This window comes from Crocodylus siamensis, chromosome 11 (genome assembly GCF_052110815.1).
Source record: "Crocodylus siamensis isolate JL-2025a chromosome 11, ASM5211081v1, whole genome shotgun sequence".
Taxonomy (NCBI): domain Eukaryota; kingdom Metazoa; phylum Chordata; order Crocodylia; family Crocodylidae; genus Crocodylus; species Crocodylus siamensis.
In genome coordinates this window covers 15,084,410-15,105,985 of record NC_143405.1, presented here as the reverse complement: position 1 = coordinate 15,105,985, position 21,576 = coordinate 15,084,410, and the positions used below count along the sequence as shown (strand labels likewise).

Below are 21,576 nucleotides of genomic sequence, written 5' to 3'. Positions count from 1 at the left end.
AACTGGTGTTTGAGCAACCTTCCTCACAGAATGGCTAAAGCTAGCCCTCCTCCCATGGCCAAGACAGCAGATCTCCAGTTGTGCTTAGTGGAGCCCTTGCTAGTATTACAGAGAATGAATACTATTGAGGCTGAAACAGGGCTGGTGGTATTGGGGTGTGGAGCTTTTAGGAAGACAGCTAGCAGAGGTAAGAAGTTGGGATGGGACTTTTCCTCAAACGGAAGTAGATGCCAAGCACCCTGCATAAACTTTCTGTATAATTATTACAGCTAGAGATCGCAGTGGAGATCAGGGCTCCATTGTGCTGGGCACTACACACACTTAGCTTTTGGGGAAGGACTGTCTCTTACTAAATGGAGAAGACAGAAACACAGAGAAGGAAAATTAACTTCCCAAGGCTACATGGCAGGTCACTGGCAAAGCTGGAACGTGACCCCAAGTCACCCATAAAAAAGAGCCAGAAATTTGTTGACAAAACTAAAGATTGTATTGACTCTGAAAAGTTTCTTTTGAAACATCTCAGGCTTGATGAACTTCATAGAAGGGCCAGGAATCCTTGGAGCTGCAAGCCATTCATGGATCTGCCCTGGGCCTGGTACCCCTGGGAGTTGGTCAGTAGATTGATTATTAGATTACCAGGGAAATGGACAGGAACATCAGTCTCATTGAAAATCTGCAGGGTCTGGGAACTCCTGGTTCACCAGAACATTTCTAAAATGTGGCTTTTGGTCCTGTTCAAACTGAAATTAAATTAAAAAAAGATACGTGGAGACCCAGAACCCTGGTTTTAGATACACATCTCAGTGCTGTGCTCATTCTGCTCTACATCTTCTGTAGTCCACGCTAGCTTGGTGGTGGTGAAGGGGCCAATCTCTGCTGCTTCAGCGATTTGAGGGAAGCACAAAAAAAAAAAAAAAAAAAAAAAAATCACACGGTACATTTCTCTAGCCAGGATGGCATTCATCACTATGTATGTAAATCAGGGACATCTATAGTGTCACAATAAGCCTGTTTGCACATACATTCAATAGAGGGCCAGATTCTTAGCAGGTACTCATCAGCATTATTTCCCAAGCACCTAGGATCTGGGCCAACAAGCCAGTGTTAAGTGCTGGGGAACATATTGCTGCTAATGCTAGAAGTGTGTCTCTACCTCTTGTATTACCATAGTATTCCACCCACCTGCACCTGGCTGAGGACTGCATGAAGCACTACCAAGGCACCGTGGACAAGCTCTGCAGAGTAGAACAGGTATTGGTCTCCTTTCCGTCCCCCTGGCATTATGCTCTGCACCCTGTACTTCACCCCCAGCTATTGAGCAACTTCTGAAGAAAAAAGTTCGGACAGAACCCAAAGGAGGAGACCTCCTAGGCCACGGTGTTCCTTTCCCCAAGCCACGCAGGCTTATTCCTGTGAAGCCTCAGCTTGATTTTAGATGCATACGTGATGCCCAGTCACAGGAGTCAGACCTTGCTGTGCCTAAAGAGAGCAAGCATACAAACCTGAAGGCGGTACAGAGCTAGGAGATTATGCACTTTGGATCTGGGCACAATTCGTTCCCTCTTGTGGCCTTTACAGAATCTCCTCGGTACACTGGGAAACATGCCAGGAAGTGAGACTTTCTGTGCTGAGTTGGCTGTAAATGCATCCTCTTCCTAGCTTTAAACTAGTCTGGTCCCTCCTTACACATGGAACATGGAATAGGGGGTTACTTGAGACATTTTTCCCCATGGGAGAAATTTCTGGGACTAGATCTGGGCCTATGGAGAAATGGCCTGGCCTTGTCAGATTATTCTTTGATCTACCAAGCAAGGCAGAGTCTCCACAATGAAACCTTTCTATCCATCACCAATCCAGATTTGTCTCCTGGTGGGCACAGGCCAAGTATTCAGCAAGTTAAATTATGGCTAAGGTTTGAGCTCACTTAAAAGCTAACAGGTGGCACACACAGCTCACTTACTGGGGTAGACTAGGTTGGGAAAGGAGGTTGTTTTAGCTTCTTCCTGATCCTCAGCCTCCCACTACAGAAGCAAATCTGGCTGGTTGGTTTCTTCAGCCTTAGCGATCCATCTGCCCCATCTAGCTCAGTTTCAGTGTTCAGGGCCCTTCTGAAGCTTAACACAAGCTTGGACTTCTTTCTTCTTTTTTAATCTGTGCAGTCCAGGCTACGACGAGCTCTGAGCTGCAAATCCTGGGCTGCTCCTTTGCACATTGGTCAGTGGGTATAGGCAGTTCTGATGGAGTCAGAGTCTAGTTTCCACATTCCCTCCAAATTCAGACTTCTATTCTTTCCGTTGTGGTTTGCGACATGGTGCTGGAGTTGACCCTCACAGTGAATGGTGTGTGGATTCTCTGCAGGACCTGGCTATGGGCACCGATGCTGAAGGGGAGAAGATCAAGGACCCTATGAGGGCCATTGTGCCAATCCTGCTGGATGCGAATGTCAGCACTTATGACAAAATCCGCATCATTCTGCTCTACATCTTCCTGAAGAATGGTAAGAGGAGAAACTACGGAGTGGCTTGGGTTGGTGAGGGATCAAAAAGGTCCAGGGAAGGACAAGGGGACACACAGAAGGTGATAGCAGTGGAGTAGATCCAGGTACACACTTCTGCGCGCTGCACAGAAGGGCACAGAGTCCCTACCAGACTTCCAGAGATTAGAGCTAGTTCCCTGATCTTCTTTGGCACTGCTAAGTGATAGACTGGGGAGATTTCTAACCTACAGAAATGGATGGGACATTGACTGCAGAGAATGAATGACTCAAACTGCTGATTTTTGACAGTGCTCAACTCATAATAATTTTCTAATGCCAATAAGCAGTTCATCCTCTCTGTCATCTTCCATTCAGGATTCTCAAAGCATGCTGCAAACTTTCCTGCAATTTCAGTCCTCTCAAGAGACAGGTGGCATCATCTTATTTGATAGAGGGAAGATAATATGGTACAGAGAGTGAAAACGGCATGCAAAAAGTCACTTAGCAGTACTATGGCAGAGCTGAGAGTAGGGCCATGGCCCCTGGCTTCCATGCCCATTTTCCTACCCACAAGACCATGCTAATTCATATGTTGCCAAAGTTGAGGGGACGTAGAATTGATATACAATGTTGGTTTTTAGGACAGAGGGCAGTTATGAGGGAGGCAAGCAGTGAAGTGAAATAGGAGCTGGGAAGGAAAAAGTGGCAACAGCTTTCCGATGTTACCCAAGAATTCTCATGATAAATTGATCTTCAGGACTGATGGCTAATGGCCTCCGAGAGATCCCTAGATTGGGAGAACACGTGTATTTTAGTTTGGGAACCAGTTTCCTGTTTGTGTCTCTAGGCATCACTGAAGAAAATCTGAACAAGCTGATCCAGCATGCTCAGATCCCACCAGAGGACAGCGAGATCATCACCAACATGGCCCATCTTGGAGTGCCCATCATCACAGATGTGAGTGTCCAGCAGAAGCCTGTCGCTGTAACAAAGACTTCAGAGTACCTGTCTGACTCTGGACCTCAGCCCCAGAACACACTCAAATTAGGATCGTCTAAGAAAGCCCTATAAGCCTCCTGATTTGCCAGTGTTGTTAGACTGTGAATAGCTGTTGTTCTCAAACAGTTACAACTCTGGCATCAATTAACCTCCTACCCCTGGGTATCCTGGATTAGGATTGATTTAGGTGACAGGCACAGGAAGGGGAGACTGCTGATACGAGAGCTGAACTCTCATTGGCTATGGAATTGTGATTAAATCTGAATGACCGGTACTGATTGGTCTCTGCGGAAGCTGGATTGAAGGAAGTGAGTGCATGTATGCAACAAAGACGAACTAACGAGTCTGTTGGGAACTTAGCTCTTGTTACTGCTCCCACCTCTGGCTCAGAAAGTTCTGGATTTACCCTAACTAGATCTTTTTGTCTAGCACAAGCAGGCAGTGAGATCCCAGAGGTACCATGGTCCAGACGTCTGGGGGTCCGTGAAACATGAGGTAGAGGGATATAGGTCCAATTCAGCTTCCACTTAAGGAATGGAAAAGCTTCCCAGGACGCCACAGGGAGAGACCTAGCCTCATCCCCATCCCTGGTCAGATTTCCATTCCACTCTCCCCAGTGGAGACCAAGGTAACAATTGTAGCATGTGCCTGGAATGGATTGAGAGCTGCTGGGTCTATGGCTCTGTAGTGATTAGCAGTCAGAAATTCCTTCTGCCGGAGCAGGAGAAGGAGAAGAGAAGCCAAGAGAGAAAAGTCTGTACTGTCCTTATCTCACTGCAAATGCTCAGTCTGCCAGTGGAAGGACCTGGACTGAGAGGTACAGGACAGGCAGCAGAAGTGCAGTATTCTCCCTCCCACCACTGACCTTTCTAGGTGCTAGTGCCTGGCCTGGTCTTCACAGCCCATCCAATTTTTGGCTTTTCTCTGAACGCTGTCAACATGGGGGGCCGGTTTGCACCAGCTATGACAGCTGACTTTACTATGTGAACCTCTTAACTACAAAGAAGGGAAACAAGACTCCACTAACTTGGTTTTTACAGGACACCAGTCATTACCCTCAGATAACAGCAACTTTATGATTACTACCAACCTGGCCTGGCCTCAAACTGCTGTCTGAATCCATTATCATCTAATGCTTTCTAGAAAATCCCCAGCGCCCTACTGACTCAGTGTTGAACCACCATTTTAATGCCTGTCTCTACTGTTGTTTGTGTCCAGTCCACCTTGCGTCGCAGGAGCAAGCCGGAGCGGAAGGAGCGCATCAGTGAGCAGACCTATCAGCTCTCAAGATGGACCCCTGTTATTAAAGACATAATGGAGGTAGGCCCCAGAAGAGCTAGGGGACAGGATCAGTGGAGGTATGAAAGGAGGATGGTGTTGTTACTGGAAATGTTTGATTTGATCTTAAAAGATCCTGGAGCACACACTTTAGATTATAGTTTCTGTGCATCAGGGACCACTTCCCCCCAGGTTTGTACAAAAGCTAAAGGTCCTAATCCGTGTCTAGGGCTCACAGGTAACATTGCAATAAAAGTACATAATAATTCACCAGTTTCTGAGACCACATGGTCTCTTACTACATGGCACATCTGGGCTGTATCTTCCCCTTCTGGGATCCCAACTGAACCAGCAGGGCAGATGCTGAGAAATGATACCATGTGCTCCAGTTCATGGGGATGATTTTTCATGCCTTTTGGAATCTGATTATTTAGAGGTGCAAAATGAAGCCCAGCTGCAGACATTCAGCTACTGAAAACCCACCCTAAGCATTAGTGTCTCTGAACTGGTCGGTCTGGCATCTCTTCTTCCCCACCTCAAAGATCAGAGCAGAGTTATAGATTCTGTCTGGCATAGAGAACAATGCAGACTGAAGCTGGGTTTCAGCAAAAATGTTTTTCAATCTGTTCTTCGGTGGCAATTGGCATAATAAGCCTGCTTTCCCATCAAAACTGCAACTCTGGTAAGCCAAGTGGGGCCAGCCTGTTTCTTTCAGGCAAGGCACGTGTTAATTCCTCAGTGATACTTTTTGGAGGACTAGTCTCTGCTGGCACCTAGTGGCAAAAAGCAGAGGGACACTGCTGAGCATTTGGAGAGATGAATGTACCACGGAGCAAGCATCTGGTACGAGGGTCTGATCTTTGCAGCTCAGTACTCCCTCTGCTAGACATAATTGAGCACTAGAGCACGTGAGTCCCACAACAAGAGCCAAATCTGGTAAAATATCCTTTCATCATCATGTGACAGTAACCCTCTCTGCCTTCTGGTCCACATGATCAGAGAGGTTAAAGTTGAACAATTGCTGCTTAAGGAAGTAGGATTTTTCTGCAGTGTTGTTGGCAGCCCAAGGGGCCAGGTTAGGGTTGCCAACACTCCAGGATTGCCCCGGAGTCTCCAAGAATTAGATATAAATCTCCAAGAGACTACTGAGAGTCACCTGGGAGGTAAATGATAGGGTATTCATTAAAATAAATATTAAATCTTGAATTCAATTTATACAGTAGTCCAATGGGTTTAAAAAACGTAATAGTAATGTGCATTTGCCTTCCTATGTGAAGTCTACACACTGTAATTTATATCTAATATACACAAGCACGTTTGCATTGTGTCGCATCACGCCACATGATGCCAACTCTGTTTGAATCTATTTTGGGAGGTTTCAACCCTAGGCCAGGTTCAGTTATCCAGAAGTTCCCATTTCCCACCTGCTTCAAAACCACTCTAAATTACCTTCCTGGGGACCTCTGACAAATGATTCATATCTACTCAAAGACACTGAGTGCAAAGGTTTAAAACAGAATTTTGGGAGAAGAGGAGAGAGAAGGATGTAAACTAAACTTAGAAAAAGTTATCAATTAATCCACAATGTCTGTTCAATAAGACCAGCATGCCAGTCAGTATGCCTTGGCAATTTTCTTCAACTTCATATTACTTATAAGGCTGCAGATGGCTAATGAGGCAGCATTCTAGCATCAACGACATCCCTCTGCCCTTCTTTTCCAGATCCCCACTTACGGTTTGTTGTTCAGAGTTGTCAGTATCCAAAATTCAGGAAGATCTGGATCTCACAGGGCTGCTAGCACTTACACCTGAGCTGCTCCACCAGCAAATGCAGCTGGAGTGATTATGTTCTTGGGTCAGATAGGGAGATCCCTGCTGTAGTCAAGTCTTGAAGGCTGAAGCAATAACATACAGCCCTCATCTACCACAAAAAGATCTTTTGCAACCAGAATTGAAGTATGGCCCTGGCTCCAATACCAACTCATGCTCAGCTCCCAGCCTAGTTGTAGTAACATCTCACCCTAAGCATATTTGGCAGGTTCTGTTGCTCTTTTCTCACACAAGGATAACTGTGATGTTAACTCCTGAAACTCAACCCTTAGTTGCAATTTAACCAAAAATATTCAAAACTGTCAGATGCAAATGAATCCTGGCCTCCTCCTGTTGCCAACAGGGGTGGTAGGAAACTTCCTCCCATGTAGGGTTCCTGTGCAGCTGGAGTTCTTGGGCAGCTCTCTGTTTACATGCTGGTCTCCAGGGGCATTTTTATACGTGCATGGTGGCGGTCTGCTTTTTAGTTAAAAAATGCACCGTCACCATTTTCTCCACTTATACAACTGCAAGTGTCACATCGCAGTGTGCATCAGCTCATGTGTGGAGCATACTCGATTAATCGAGTCTGCTTCGACTTCCTGGATCTCTGAAAAAGTATGTGTTTAAATGCCGTAAGGGGCCACACTGTTCTCTTTTCTGCCCTCATACAGGTCTCAGTAGTAAGTGCCCTGCTCACTAGGCCTTCAGGATTATGAAGAAAACTTTCCCACACTACAAACAGGCTTTTCCATAACCTCCAATTATTCCAGAGTTTTCCTCTGATGCTAGTTGCTATTGGAGATAGGACTTTGCTGTTACTTATGCTGGGGTGACACATGGAAAGCCCTGTCACAGAGCAGGACCTTCTGCCCTAACGCAGAATTAAATGCGTTTCTGTTCTAAAGAGTTTGCAGTAAAAGCACACTAGACATGCCACTAGTATGAGGCAGAGCTGTTCCTGTTGTCCCTTATTATTGATGCTTTACTGGAGGAACCTTGCTTTAAAGGCACCCATAGGGTTGTTTTAAATTCCTGTATTACAAGGCTGGGAAGGGAAGCTGACAGCATATGATAGGGAACAGAAGGGGCAGAGGAGGCAACTACACAGGGCTGCAGGGATCCAAACTCAGAAAGTTACCCACCATTATCTTTCCTGAATGTCAAGGAAGTGATCTAACAGGACTTTGACTAATGCCCCAAATGCTTTCAAACCTAGGCAAGAGAAAGCAGAGCAAAGACCCACAACTCCAGTGCTGGCTCTACCCCTGAGATTACTTCTTTGCAGAGATCCTAACTTTTCTCATTCCAGGACAAGCCAGTTACCTTCTTCCTCACATCCCCAGAAACAGCTGTTCCCTTCTGTGGTTTCATAAACATTTCTCCAATCAGTGGACCTTGAAGAAGACAATGAGGAGCTGATCCAAGCTCAGTGTCTCAGCTGGGACCCACATTAGGGTGGTATAAGATGACTCACTAGAGCAGCTGATAGTGATTCATTAGGGATGTGCAACACAGCAGGGTTCTTAGTAGGTCTCACTGGAAAGCTCCTGGTAATAATCACTTTGTCAGGCTTAAAGAGCTGGTGGGTGGCAGGAGGTGGTTGTAAAAGGCTAGAAGCAAAAAACTCCCTATTGAAGAAGGATGTCAGTTGAACACCTGACTCACTCATCTTTCTCAGAAGTGACTGACTTTCCCTCTTCTCACCCCTTGGTGTTGAGCATTAGCATAACAAAGAACTTGGTGGGTTCATTTTTTTTTGGTCTGCAGTCTGAGTGTGGGTCCTAGTGATTTGACTGTAGGGAGTAGAAGGCGGGGCCAAATTCTCATCTCACTTACATGGATGTAAATCCAGAACAATCTACTGAAGTCAATGCACAGGCATAGCTAAGGTCAGCCTATGACCTGCAGTTTGCACAACACTGGAGGAAAATAACCTAGAGCTGACCTCATCCCTATCTGCATGAGGAAGAAGCAGCACAAACTGAATTAGTGCAGTTTAACTGGTACAAGCCCCTTTGTTGACACTTCTATTCTGATCTAACATAATTCATTTGAGAACAAGTTTAAGCTAAAGCAAAGGTAGTGGAGCAAGCAGTGGTTTGTGCTGATTTAACTAAAACAATGTAAGTGAAGGTGTCATTTAAACTAATGCCACTTCTGAGTGGGAGTCAGCTTTACCAAGGTGCTTTGCTATCAGTAATGGACCAATGTGACTAAGGACAGCAGGGCAGGCACTAAGATGATTGTAGGCACAAGTAATTTAGGGGAGCACTGAAGCACAAAAACAAGTTATTTGTTCTTTCCTGGTGTGATTGGACAGGGGGATGACTTGCCAGGAAATCCCTACCTTCCCATCCTGTGATGGCTTGAAGATTAGGGTTAGCTTTGAACCTAAAGTGGGATTCTCACAGAAGCTGTACACAGTTGTACATACAGCTGCCACAGTATCCTTTAAAAATTCCAGTCCCAAAGTACACAGCCAACCCCGCAATCATAGGCTTGACAGTAAAATTAACCAGCTATGAGTCTCCTTCCATGACTGTTGAATCTAATGCAGGATGTGTGGTGACAATAGTCACCAGAGCCTGGCTTAATTTAACTCAGGTTCTTCCTGAGTTCTGCAGCTGCTGTCAGGAGCTCCCTTTTATTTTATATTCATTCCAAGTGAATCATACTGCCAGCACCTGATGCTGGCCCTCAGAGTGCAGCTGTTCTTATTACAAAGGTGAAACAAAAATGAATACTAAGCTTTACAGAAGATTCTCCAGTTTTATTCTTTCCTCAATACTGCATTGCCCTCAAAAGTCAATGCTGATACCAGGGGTCCTGTTGATAGTAATCAGGTGAAGAATGAAGTAGCTCCTGGTTCAGACGAGAGAAAGTCAGGATGAGGAATCTGGAGAACAGCAACTGCTGTAAAGGAAAGCATGGGCCAAGTGCTCAGGAGATGGTCATTGCTCAAACAGAGCAGATGTGCTCCAGTTGAGACCTCCTCTTGAGCCCCTCTGAAGCCCAGCCTGACTCAGGGCTTGGCATTTAATATAGGTCAGAGGCTTGCAGGTCAGTAGCTGCTCCTGCATATTGGCTGTGGCATGGAGTGACTATTGCTCACTGGGCTAGCTAATAAATCCAGGAAGGAGCAGGAAGGGTCTGCCTTGGCTTGGGGGTATCAGGGCTCTTTCCCTTGAGGGATACTTCTGAGGCTTCAGGAGACCTTTTTGTCAGAGTATCTCCACAACTGGGTCCAAAAAGCTGCCCAAGGAGATAAACCACAGCTCTGGTCCAAACGATGGTAGCTTTGGCTTCCCTAAATACTGATATCAGGTTCTTCTCTTTCCAGGATGCTATTGAGGACAAACTGGACACAAAGCACTATCCCTATATCTCTACCCGCTCCTCAGCCTCTTTCAGTACCACTGCTGTCAGGTAGGTTCAGTCCTGGGAAGAGGTGCCGGTACTTTTCCCTTATCATCATGTAGCTTCAAATCTCATGCCACGATGCGTAGATTCACAATCCAGCTTCTTCCTGTTTCAGGACATTATAGGTCACATAGGATTCAGTGAGGCCTTGACGAGGCCAGCTGTTGATGTGACTCACATCACTGCAGTATCTGAAATCCTGAACAGACATGTATATACTTTATAGTTTACATTGTTTATGAATATTAATGGAAGTGACACCAGCATCTGGAACAGACAGATATGCAGCTCCTCTGGGGTAGCTCACTCAGTAGGTCATTGTTACTGGGACAATGGGGGAACCAGGTAACAGCCTGTTTCCCTTCAGCCAGCAGCTAGCCTGGGATGAATGTAGACAGAGCAAATCTAAACTGATGCCACTTATACCAGGAGAATTGTATCTCTGAGTCTTTCAGAGCAAATTCTCTACCATAGGGGGGGCCACCCTTTGGCACATGTACCACAAGTGGCACAGGCAAGCTGTGTGTGTGGCACATGGCAGATTAGGGAGGGGACAGGCAGCACAGCAGCAGATTGAGCAGGGAGCAGATATCAGAGCAGCAGACCAGACGGGGAAAGGAGAATGGAGTGGCACTCAGAGAGAGTGCAGGGCTCATTTGTGGCACATCTACCAAAAAGCTTGGCCCCCACTGCTCTGCTGGATTGGGAAAAGTTACCTGGCTTGGAGGTTTATGTCATTGGTCTATTGCTTTTTTATACTTGTGTGTACTGATGGTGGCACTGCTATAAACATGACTTCTACCCAGGGTCTGTGCCTTACAAATATTCCTGGGTTTTGTCTTCACAGCATGCCTGTGAGGTAGAAAGATATGCACCCCATATGCACATCTCCTTTGGGAAAGGTGGGACCTTTCCCAAAGGAGAGTTTGGTTACATCAGCATTATGCAGACAGATAAACACTTAATTCCCCAGTACAAACTACTAGCCCTCAGTAACTTTCTCTTCATTTCTTCGTTGTTTCTTTTTTTGATATACTGATACTCCGTGGAAGTGAAAGATTAGTCAGGATGACTAGAGCAAGGCCTAGGGTAGGCGTATCTCACTTCTATCCTACAGCAGCGCCCCCTATTCCAATCCTGAACCACCAGCCATCCCCTCACTCTGTTTTTGTATCTCACTCCTGTTCTGCTTCAACACTTGGAATTTGTGTCCAATTTCTTCCTAAACAGACCCTCATAATAATGGAAAACAGTGTCAGGCTGTTCATCAGGTTTGTGACCCAGTCTGATGTCAACCTTGGGTCACTACATTACCTTGTGTCTCAGTTCCCCGATCTATTAAAGATGGACAATATTTATCACTGAAAACCAACAAAGACCTCTGCATGCAGAATGTGGATTATGACTGCTGCCTGAGGTGAATGGACAATAATAATAATAATCTATAAACATTTTAACTAATCCTCTCCATAGCTGTATAGGCCAGGAGGTAGGACTACTTTTCCACTTCAGTGTTAAGCTCTCTGCTACAGATTCCTTAGCTATACACTGACTTACCCAAAACTGTAGAAGGAACCCAAGAGTCCTGAATCCCTGGCCATTGCTCAGGCATTCTTGTACCCAGGACCATCCAGAAGAATTCATCAGATATCTTCCCTCTTAGCAAATAGCAGCTCCAGGAGTTGATTGTCTCTGCATGTAGTGATTGCAAGGCAATCTGAGTGTGGATGCTGTAGGCTCTATTACCCCTCACTGTATCTTCTTTTCCCTATTTAGCGCCCGCTATGGACACTGGCACAAGAACAAGGCCCCTGGTGAGTACAGAAGTGGCCCGCGCCTCATCATCTTCATCCTTGGGGGCACGAGCCTGAATGAGATGCGCTGCGCCTATGAAGTGACACAAGCCAGCGGAAAGTGGGAAGTGCTAATAGGTGAGTACCACGGGTGTTCGAAGCAGAGCCATGCACAGCTCCATTGCACTCTCTGGCTCCATCCCATGCTTCTCTTTTACTCACCTGGCTCTGAATGCTGCTTCTCTCTCCATGCTAAAGGCAAGCAAACAAAATCCAGTCTCCAGATGACTGCATGGGAAGAACTTATATGGAAAACTCATTTTTTCCTACGTCCTCAACCCTATGTAAGAACAATAGGATTTGCCTCCTACAGATCAGCCCATCAAGTCTTCTGTCTCACCTCTGGGAGTGGCCAACATATGATGCATCAGAGGCAGGAAATCCTTGTTTCCCCACTAATATTGCAATCCATCATGTAGGGAAAGTGGAGTTGATGGTATAGGATGAAAATGGAAGTTTTTTCTTGACTCCTGAAGTGATCAGTTTGGTTCCGTAACACCTGGATAATCAGAAAATACATGCCTCTCCACATATTTTTCTCCCTCCCAAGGGCAAATTCTTGGTGGTGCTGTGATATGGGAGGTGCAGAATGTGTTGATGTGGCAGGGGCAGAACTGATATCCTGCTGGTCATCAAAGAATGATGAGCCAGACACACACAATGGGGACACAACTGGCTACTGCATGATTCTGACATAGAGGGACCTGGCCTTTTCCTTGCTGCTGGTCAAGATGGAAGTGCTTTATGGGTGCTCTGTATCTATCAGTATGGCGTGGGAAGAGCTATGGGTTAAGGGAGGGATGTTGGCAGAGCAGTACGGTAGGAACTACAGCTGGTTCTGGAGAGTGCTTCTAGATGCTTATGTTCCTGAATCCTAAAGTTGTTCATGCTGACTTCGCTTGCTGGGCTAGTGCTGTGAGCTCTGCTGAATCTACTTGTGATTACATCATTAATATGCTACTGCTCAGCTTGACAAGGACAACACTTAGGCCAGTGCCACCACCCCAGTGGATCCTCTCTAACTGGTACCTCATCTGCTCACTGGATTTTTTTCCACTGGAACACACAATTCCTTCCCTCCCAACCCCCCTCCCTCCACCCACTCTTGCCCCTTAACTCTAACCCTCTCTCCCCCACATCCTGTTCATCTTGTCAACCATTTCTCAGTGCTGTTTTGTGTGCTGGATAACGTAAATGTTCTCACCATATTTTAATATCTAATGTTAATGTGCACTCTGGTCTATGACTCAATAATTGTTGCATGTATGTTTAATGTTCACTGTGGATGATGAGCATCTCAGACACTTTCTGGGTGGCAGCAGTCTACCTCAGGGCCTCCTTGCTAAGAAGGCTTATGACTGACGGACAGCAGGTGGACTGGACCGCTCTCATGACCTGATGCAGTGTCCATTAGAAATGGTGGGATAACTCCCTTTGACTTCAGTGGGCATTGCATTGGGTCTGCAGTACAGGCTTGAGGCCTAGTCTGGTTTTTAGGTGTAGGAATCGTGTAGGAATCTGATGCAAAGTGCGTGGGAGGAGGTGGATGATAGGCTGTTCACAGAAACACCGTGGAGGCCCAGTGGTGACTGAATAAGCCCAGCTTCTGATCTTATGTGTTTCTGCACGCAGCACTGCTCACCTGGTCATTCGTTCATCCTCATCTCTCTCTGTCTCTCTCAGTGGCTTTCTCACACATCCTCACCTGCTGTGTATTATGACTATTAGGCCTAAGTTGGCATGCTCCTTTAATTTATTTCTGTTTAAGAAGTCAGCCCACCTCTGTTCTCTCACAGGTTCTACTCACATTCTTACTCCCACCAAATTTCTCATGGACCTGAGGCACCCCGACTTCAGGGACTCCACTAGGGTATCTTTTGAGGATCAGGCTCCAGCAATGGAGTGAGAGCCAAAGAAACAAAGTAAAAGCAGCTTACTAAAGAAAAGAAACTCTTCCACTCTGAAGGGTTTTCTTTGATTCTTCCGTTATTATGTCCTTTGATATTATTTTTTTCCTTTTTATTCTGTTTTTGGTTCTTTGATGAGAAAATGCTTGCGGTTCTTACTACCAATTTGAAAATGTGTCCAGTGCTGCCTCCATTAACCCTCTGTCATGAAACTTTTGGGCAAAACTTGTCAGCGTCCTCATGCCATTAGTTACCCATTATGTAGTCATAGAGATGCAGGGGGAAACGGTTTGGTGATTTCAACCTGACTGGAGAGCTGCTTGCCTTTAAAGGCATCTGAGTGGGAAAAGAGCCTGAGATGGTGATTCGAAGGCCTGAAAAGCATATATATATGGATTTGATGCTTTATGTTGGGTCTAGAGAGCATAAGTGTGGATTTGCAGCATGAGAGGAGCAAATTGTAGCTAGAACAAGAATGTCCCTGATTTGAGCTCCATGTAAAGCAAGGTCATGGCTTGTGATGAACCTGGATTTCCCTGTGACAGGGTCTGTACAACCTTGTGCTAATGTGCAACACTGCTGTCCAGTAGTATAGTGTTCACTACCCTAAGTGAAATAAATGTTCCCAGTTCTCTTTCCCTGTCCACTTTGCAAGAAGATGTTGGGATATTAAAAGTCACCTAAAATGGTGTTTCCCTTAAGAAACTTTCTCAGTGGTCTGCCATCCGGATTGTTTGGTTGGGGGGAGGGAGGGAGGTAACAGAGTATCAAGGGAATAAAGTAAAAGGAAGCAGTGTTAAAACATCAGCTACGTTAGAAACATGGAGTTTAAGTCAATGAAAAAACTCTTATTGACTTGACTAGGGCCAGGACTTCACCCAAGAGAACTGTGGCTTTGTTGTGTTTAAGCATCCATAAGGAAATAAAGGCAGTATATGTAAAGGGCTTGAGTCTTAAGGCCAATAATGATGTTTAGTGGAGTTCTGAGTCTCAGTCCGTAGGGATGAGGATGGGGTTTGTTCAGAAGGATCTGGGGATACACTGGGAATGGACAAAAGTAGTAAAAAAGGTAAAAAGCCAGTTGGCCCCAGGTGTAAGTCAGTGGAGGTAAGTGGCACTCCATCAGGATGGATCCAACTCATTTTGTAATGGGGATATGGTCAAAACTCTCTCTTTGACGCCCAGAAATGCTCCCAGTGCCTTGTTTGCATTGCATCAGCTCTTGAAAGGTCATGAGATATGAGAGCCACATTGATGCAGATGGGGCTGGATGTTTGCAATTCCTGTTTCTCGTCAGCAAGTCCCTCCTGTCAACTTCCATCACCAAAACGCTCGTGTGGTTGGCACTGCCTGTGTGCTGCAGTGAAGAGGAGCTGCGCCTCTGCCTTCCCTGCCTGTCACTCTGTCTAACGCATGCTAGGGATTGTCAGGAGGATTATCATGGGGACTGGCAGGTGCTCTTCACTTTTGTGCAGACAGGATGTTATGGCAGCTACTTTCATAGTTTTAACACAGATCTATGGGCCACACAGACCGTAAATCTCTTCAACCAGTGCTCCGATGCTAACCAAAGCAACCTATGAATGATAGTTAGAAACAAAAACTATTTTATTGCAACAGAGAGAAATGAATTAGAGAGTGTAACAGAGAATGGATGTGTGGCATGACTAAATATATTTTGGGCCAGAACCATCTATAATGACAGCAACACTTCTGCTTGCCTGGGCCGCTTACAAGCATTGCCCAGTGTGCACTTAAGATGACAAATTAGCTCAACCTTCCAGTTTTGTCACACACCCAGTCCCTGTGTAGGGCACAGTGAGTCAGGAAACATGAAAGAGATGCTGTCAGCAGAGCCAAGATCTCTACCCCATGCAGCACACAACCAACTTTGCTCTTGGGTCTTGATCTCTGCTTCCACCTGGACACAACCTAGAAAAGCACTGGTTAAAAGCGACTAGATCCTTCCAGCCCATCTGTAGCATCATCATGGAAGCTTATCCTCAGGTCAGGAGTCCTGATTGCAGGCAAGGACACAGAGTTTAGTGCAAGATACATTTTAATGCTTTTAGGAGACTGAGTGTAAGATGGATCCTTCAGTAAACAAATTTCCCAAGGCAATAAGAGCTCAGGCTCAGACTGCATCTTCGGAGATTCTCAGCCAAAGGCATTCATCCTAACAATACTTTCCACACCTCCATTAATTGCCAATAACTTTACAAGCCAAGAGAAGCTGCTACAGATCCTATGTGGGGTTGAGTAAGTCTTTCTAGCCTTCTTCATCAGTTTCCCCAATGGACATACTTGGGGATGACACAATGGTCATACTTGCCTTTTTGTGAAGCGCCTCGTTATCTTTGGGAATAGACTGAGCATGTCACCACTGTTGCAATATTTCCTTTTTCTCCTAATGCAATTGGAGACTTGCGATTACATGACTCAATTTGTTGTTAAAGTAGATTTTGGGTATCCTGGTTAAAGCGAAAAGCAACGTGATACCCGAAGGGCTCCAGAAAAAAAGAAGGCAAATAAAAAAAAAAATCTGATATATATTGATCTGTATAAATCTTATGATGATGTTATACAGCTCTCTCAAGGAGCTGGCGAGCATCATAGCCCAGCCTCTGGCACAGCTCTTTAAGAGCTCCTGGTGCTCTGGTGAAGTGCCCGAAGATTGGAAGAAGGCCAATGTGGTGCCTATCTTCAAGGAAGGGAGGAAAGTGGATTCAGCAAACTACAGGCCCATCAGCCTGACTTCTATCGCAGGGAAGGTCTTAGAAAAGTTTATTAAAGAGGCCATCCTTAATGGACTGGCCGATGCCAGCATCCTGAGGGATAGCCAACACAGGTTTGTTGTGGGTAGGTCGTGCTTGACCAATCTCATTTCCTTCTACAACCAGGTGACCTGTCACCTGGACAAGGGAGAAAAGATTGATGTCATATACCTTGACTTCAAAAAAGCCTTCGATCTAGTATCCCATGATCACCTCTTGGCGAAACTGGCCAATTGTGGCCTTGGGTCCACCATGATCCGCTGGCTGGGAAATTGGCTCCGTGGTTGGACCCAGAGAGTGGTAATAGATGGAAATCAATCATCATGGTGTCCTGTTACCAGTGGAGTCCCCCAAGGCTCTGTCCTTGGACCCATATTGTTCAACATCTTTATTAATGATGTGGACATTGGAGTCAGAAGCGGACTGGCCAAGTTCGCCGATGATACCTAACTTTGGGGTAAAGCATCCACACCTGAAGACAGGAGGGTGATCCAGGCAGACCTGGACAGGCTCAGCAAATGGGCAGACGAGAACCTGATGGTGTTTAACACTGAAAAATGCAAGGTTCTCCACCTCAGGAGGAAAAACCTGCAGCATCCTTATAGGCCCGGCAGTGCTACACTGGCCAGCACTATGGATGAAAGGGACTTGGGGGTCATGATTAACCACAAGATGAACATGAGCCTGCAATGCAATGTTGCGGCTAGTAAAGCGACCAAAACGCTGGCTTGCATCCATAGATGCTTCTCAAGCAAATCCCAGGACGTCATTCTCCTGTTGTACTTGGCCTTGGTGAGGCCGCAGCTGGAGTACTGCATCCAGTTTTGGGCTCCACAATTCAAAAAGGATGTGGAGAAGCTTGAGAGAGTCCAGAGGAGAGCCACGCGCATCATCAGAGGTCAGGAAAACAGACCTTATGACGATAGGCTGAGAGCCATGGGGCTCTTTAGTCTGGAAAAGCGCAGGCTCAGGGGTGATCTGATGGCCACCTATAAGTTTATCAGGGGTGTTCACCAGGACCTGGGGGAACATTTGTTCACCAGAGCGCCCCAAGGGATGACGAGGTTGAATGGTCACAAACTCCTGCAAGACTGTTTCAAGCTGAACATAAAGAAGAATTTCTTTACTGTCCAAGCCCCCAAGGTCTGGAACAGCCTGCCGTTGGAGGTGGTTCAAGCACCTACATTGAACACCTTCAAGAGTAAATTGGATGCTTATCTTGCTGGGATCCTATGACCCCAGCTGACTTCCTGCCCTTTGCGGGGGGGGGTGGACTTGATGATCTTCCGAGGTCCCTTCCATCCCTAATGTCTATGAAATCTATTAAATGAATATAGCTTACCTTGATTTTCAAATGTTTTGGCATAGCAATGCTGCAATATTGCAGGCAGGTGTCTTGGGAACCCTCAGTCTTTCAAGGCATTTTGTAGCAGATAATTTTCTTAAGAGCCATGCAACAAAGGTGAGAGTGGGGCTTGCCAGCTGCTCTGGTCATGGAGAGTTTCCACATCTTGCCAGTTGAATTTCTCTCCAAAAAGAGCAGCTCAGCCTGCCTAAACTGGCTGGCACACGAGTGAAAACCAAGGCAAGCCTGAAATGTGGTTTCCTTCCATTGATTGCTCTATCCCTGGTGGCTCACGAGCAGGAGAGCAAGGAGCCTGGGGAGAAAAGGGAAGATGAGTCCTTAACTTCATCGGCTCCAGAAGAAAACATTCCCTCTGGTGTTGATCTGTTGTGTGCGGCTGAGTTTTCCTCAGACTGCCCCTCTCTGCTGTGTTATACTAGCTGTCCATGTCAGAAGGAGCAGGATTAAATGGAGTGAAAGGACTATGTTTATTCCCCACTCTCTCCCTTATAGTCTTTATGTAGCAATATATCATCTACAAGGGAACTTCTTTGTGCTATACAGAGAACATAAGAGTGCAAGGAAGTTCTGTGTTCACGAGCCGCAGTTGGTGAGGTGCACCCCTGGATTAGGGTGAGCAGAACCACTGTGCATCTGCTCCCTCTCCCTTATGCTACAATTACTCAGCCAGGGAGAAAGCGTTGTAGAGAGAGCACCCATGCTTAGTCCGAACAAGGAGGCACCTACACCCAAAGTAAGAGGAAGCACTTTGCATTAACACAGTCATTGGCTCAATACAGTAGGCTCCTTCCTTCCCCATAACTGATGTGATGGTGAGGGTGGGGACTGGGTATCTTTGGGGGAAAGGGAGCTAGCTGCTAGGCCAAAGTTTAGGTGATGGCTGGACTCAACCATGGATATAAGTTTAATGAACCTCAGCCTAATCCTTATGTCCCCCCTCATCAGGACAAAAAAAAAGATAAAACAGGGCAAGGTGAGCAGTCCCAGCTCCGAAGACGCCCCAGCCAACAACACATAGTGATATGAGGCTCAGGATTCCTTTATTTACAAGAAAGGAGAGTGTAAAGAGCTTTAGTGTCGTGTATGTTATGCAAGGGAAATCCAGTGCCCAAGCACCAGAGCCAGCCCTAGATCTTATAAGGTCCCCATTATAATGAATCCTGAGTAGTTTCTGCATCTGCATGAGGAAGGGATTGGAAGCTGATGAACAATTTGGGGTTGGGCTTTCTTTGTAAACAGTGTAAGAGGGAGAACAAAGGCTTAATTGGGATGCCACTTACACCAGGGTAAATCAGGAATAACTCTGTTGAAGCCAATGGACTTCAATTGATGTGAAATCAGCATGAGTGAAATCAGAATCCAGCCCCCAGCCCCAAGCAAACCCAGGTGGGAAATCTTGTTTCTCTGTAAGAGCACTGGGATGTGATCCTGACATCTTTGCAGGAGAACAAAGCAAGTGAACAGAGTGCAGTGGTGTATACTGTGCATGTAATGACTGGGTGGGCCTAGGCTGTATCTGGCATATCAAGGTGTTTAATTTATACACATGCTCTGGAGGCATTTTGTGGGGGGGGTAGTGCAGCTCTGCAATCCATAGTAATTAAAAGTTCCTGGAGCATCATGTGTATCAACGTCCTGTACTGAAAAATGGTTGTGGGGTGCTTTGAACTAAAGCTCGTCAAAGGCTGACACACATGACGCTGGAGTCTGCTGGAACATGGTAATTTCCACGCTCCAGTAGACTCAATGAATTGAGTCTGCACCAATGCTCTGAAATTGCAGTGCGTAGGAGCAGGCTCCCTGCACTTGTATAGCAGCCCTAAGTGCAGCACTATGGCAAGCAGCTGTGGGTTTAGGTATATAAGAGGGGCAGATCTGATGTGTCAGAAAGGCTGGTTAAATTTTTCTAACAAGGGGCCCTAGGTCCAGGCCAGCTCTATAATAGCAAAACACAGCTCTTGTTGTCAGCAGTTAGTCAGGCCACATAAGAACATAAGCAGTGTCATACTGGGTCAGACCAATGGTCCACCTAGCCAGCATCCTATCTTCTTACAGAGGCAGCAGTGAATGCTTTAGAGGGAGAGCATATGACAGGGTAAATAGGGAGTGATATATCCACTGTCTCTGGCATCTCCCACTATTGGTTTAGAAATGTCAGAGGATACATCCCAACTTTCTTCTTGATAGCTATTAACAGATCTATCATCCTTGAATTTCTCTAGTTCTTTTCTGAACCTGGCTATGCTTTCTACTTTTATACCTTCCTGTGGCCATGAGTTCTATAAGTGAACTACGTGCTGCATAAAAAAAAGAACTTAAGAACTTTCTCCTGTTAGTTTTAGACCTGTTTCCTGTTGATCTCAGTGGGTGCTCTCTAGATCTGGGATTCTGGGAGTTAGCCTCCCAGGATACAATCACGGTGCAAGGCTGGGGTGGTAGGATGCTGCTCCCCATCCCAGGGGAAACATGGGGCACTGCAGAGCCACCACTCTATTGTGCTGCCATGGCAGGAAATCCTAGCATTTATTTTCATGTGGGAGGCGGTTTTAGAGAAAACAACATGTGGGGGCAGAAGCTGAAAACAGGTAGGGATGAGGTACACCAGAGGCAAGCCAGAGAAATGGCACATCTGAAAACTAGGGACTTTTCCACTGGCACCACTGAGGTAGGATTTAGGACCGCCATCTCAGTTACACCTGTACAAGAGTGAGATGTTCCACAGAAGTTGTGGAGTTGCAATAGATTCCCACATGTGGGAAGGAGCGAAGTCCAGCCTGGTTTCCCTGTGAAACTGTTTTAAGCCAGGCATCCCCGTGCACTTTATTGAAAAACATACTAGAATGTGGCAGTGCAGTAACAAGAGTGTTCAAATAACCTAGACCACATGCAAGGTATGGGTAAGCATATAGCTGGAGATTTGACACGCTGACTGGTAAAGCAAGACTGAGCTGCGTGGAAAGCTGGGAAAGGCGCCCGTTGTGAAAATTTTGGTTGTGAAAGAACTTACCTAAGTTCCCTGCATCCTTTCCCCACTTTTCTTCTTCTCTAGCCTGTTCCAGCATCTCCCATCATAGCAGCCAAAGTGTGAGTGGCCCGACCGATAGCCCCCTTCATCCAAGGATGCTGTTTGCTCCAGGCAGAAGAAACCAGGCTCCTCTTATGTCTCACAGTCACACCAATACTTTTATTCCCACACAGCCTGTAGAGACTTAGGCACAGCTCACAGCTGAAGGTTTTGTCTGTCAACAGATTTTTAAGTCTGGCTTGCAGCTACCTTCCGTCCCCCTCCACACCTCTTCTCCATGCCTCAAGGAATGCACATTTTCAAGCACCGACGCCGTTTCATTTGATTCTTCTTTCCCACCCAAGATGGTGGCGGTGTGGGGGAGGGAGCCTTTCTTTGAAGGCTGCCTCTGCATGAGCAGCCCTCGTGCTCCACACACCATGCTCGCCGCTCCACAGTCAGCACCGTTTTGTTGACTCAAAGTCCATGATCCCACCACACGTCCCATGCATCATTCTGTTGCTGCACCTCGCTGTGCTAACAGGCCTCCATACATTTCTTTTTTGCTTTTCTCCTTTTTATGCAGTAGAAATGCTCTTAATTCCATAGGCTTAACATTTTGCAAGCATTTCAGTAATGTGCCGTGCTACCTATTGAAGGTAAGACTACAACCAGCAGAGACGGACT

The 21,576-nt window shown here is 46.1% G+C and overlaps 1 protein-coding gene across 4 annotated transcripts in view; it reads left to right on the top strand.

Annotated features, from left to right (window-relative positions):
- The window catches only part of STXBP1 (syntaxin binding protein 1), a 69,936-nt gene that overhangs the window by 45,534 nt on the left and 2,826 nt on the right, over positions 1-21,576 (top strand). For 2 of the 4 annotated variants that reach the window (XM_090021297.1, XM_090021296.1), the window contains exons 13-19: positions 1,171-1,251; positions 2,359-2,497; positions 3,324-3,433; positions 4,694-4,795; positions 9,906-9,991; positions 11,762-11,916; positions 13,635-13,760. In XM_090021297.1, coding sequence (XP_089877423.1) covers positions 1,171-1,251; positions 2,359-2,497; positions 3,324-3,433; positions 4,694-4,795; positions 9,906-9,991; positions 11,762-11,916; positions 13,635-13,744 — 783 coding nt within the window. In that variant the 3' untranslated portion in view covers positions 13,745-13,760. The remainder of the gene's footprint in view (positions 1-1,170; positions 1,252-2,358; positions 2,498-3,323; positions 3,434-4,693; positions 4,796-9,905; positions 9,992-11,761; positions 11,917-13,634; positions 13,761-21,576) is intronic. The other 2 variants (XM_090021299.1, XM_090021298.1) reach the window with 1 other exon arrangement.